General features: G+C 63.7%; 1 protein-coding gene across 1 annotated transcript; it reads left to right on the top strand.

The window, feature by feature from the left end:
• On the top strand, nucleotides 1-927 carry MC1R (melanocortin 1 receptor; the record flags this gene model as incomplete). The annotated part of the gene is made up of 1 exon (XM_085318961.1): nucleotides 1-927. A coding segment is annotated over one exon (927 nt), but the record flags the coding sequence as incomplete, so codon positions are not given.
• Between the last annotated feature and the right edge of the window lie 144 nt (nucleotides 928-1,071).

Here is a 1,071-nt window from a genome sequence, read left to right as displayed (position 1 = left end):
CTGCGCCTGCTCCGCGAGCCCTGGAACGCCAGCGAGGGCAACCAGAGCAACGCCACAGCCGGGGCCGGCGGCGGCGGCTGCCAGGGGCTGGACATCCCCAACGAGCTCTTCCTCACGCTGGGCCTGGTGAGCCTGGTGGAGAACGTGCTGGTGGTCGCCGCCATCCTCAAGAACAGGAACCTGCACTCGCCCATGTACTACTTCATCTGCTGCCTTGCTGTCTCCGACATGCTGGTGAGCGTCAGCAACCTKGTGGAGACGCTCTTCATGCTGCTCATGAAGCATGGCGTGCTGGTGATCCGCGCCAGCATCATCCGCCACATGGACAACGTCATCGACATGCTCATCTGCAGCTCCGTGGTGTCCTCCCTCTCCTTCCTGGGGGTCATCGCCGTGGACCGCTACATCACCATCTTCTACGCCCTGCGCTACCACAGCATCATGACGCTACAGCGGGCCGTGGTCACCATGGCCAGCGTCTGGCTGGCCAGTACCATCTCCAGCACCGTCTTCATCACCTACTACCGCAGCAACGCCGTCCTCCTCTGCCTCATTGGCTTCTTCCTCTTCATGCTGGTGCTCATGCTGGTGCTGTACATCCACATGTTCGCCCTGGCCCGCCACCACCTCCGCAGCATCTCCAGCCAGCAGAGGAAACCCACYGTCTACCGCACCAGCAGCCTCAAGGGTGCTGTAACGCTTACCATCCTGTTAGGCGTCTTCTTCATCTGCTGGGGGCCCTTCTTCTTCCAYCTCATCCTCATCGTCACCTGCCCCACCAACCCCTTCTGCACGTGCTTCTTCAGCTACTTCAACCTCTTCCTCATCCTCATCATCTGCAACTCCGTGGTGGACCCCCTCATCTACGCCTTCCGGAGCCAGGAGCTCCGGCGGACGCTGCGGGAGGTGGTGCTGTGCTCCTGGTAGCGAGCAGCACGCGGGCTGCGCGCAGGTAACGGCGCGGCTGCGCCCCGGGAGCCGCGCGCCACCGGTACCTCCCGGCTGAATAAAGGCTCTTTGCAGCGATGCTGTGGCTGGCACCGCGCTGCGCGCCGCCCCGGCTGCCGCCCC

The sequence above is a fragment of the Rhea americana genome, unplaced genomic scaffold, assembly GCF_003343005.1.
Source record: "Rhea americana isolate MKP2758 unplaced genomic scaffold, rheAme1 scaffold_565, whole genome shotgun sequence".
In the NCBI taxonomy this organism is placed as follows: domain Eukaryota; kingdom Metazoa; phylum Chordata; class Aves; order Rheiformes; family Rheidae; genus Rhea; species Rhea americana.
The sequence above is the reverse complement of the archived record's forward strand: the minus strand, read 5'-3'. Positions and strand labels throughout refer to the sequence as shown.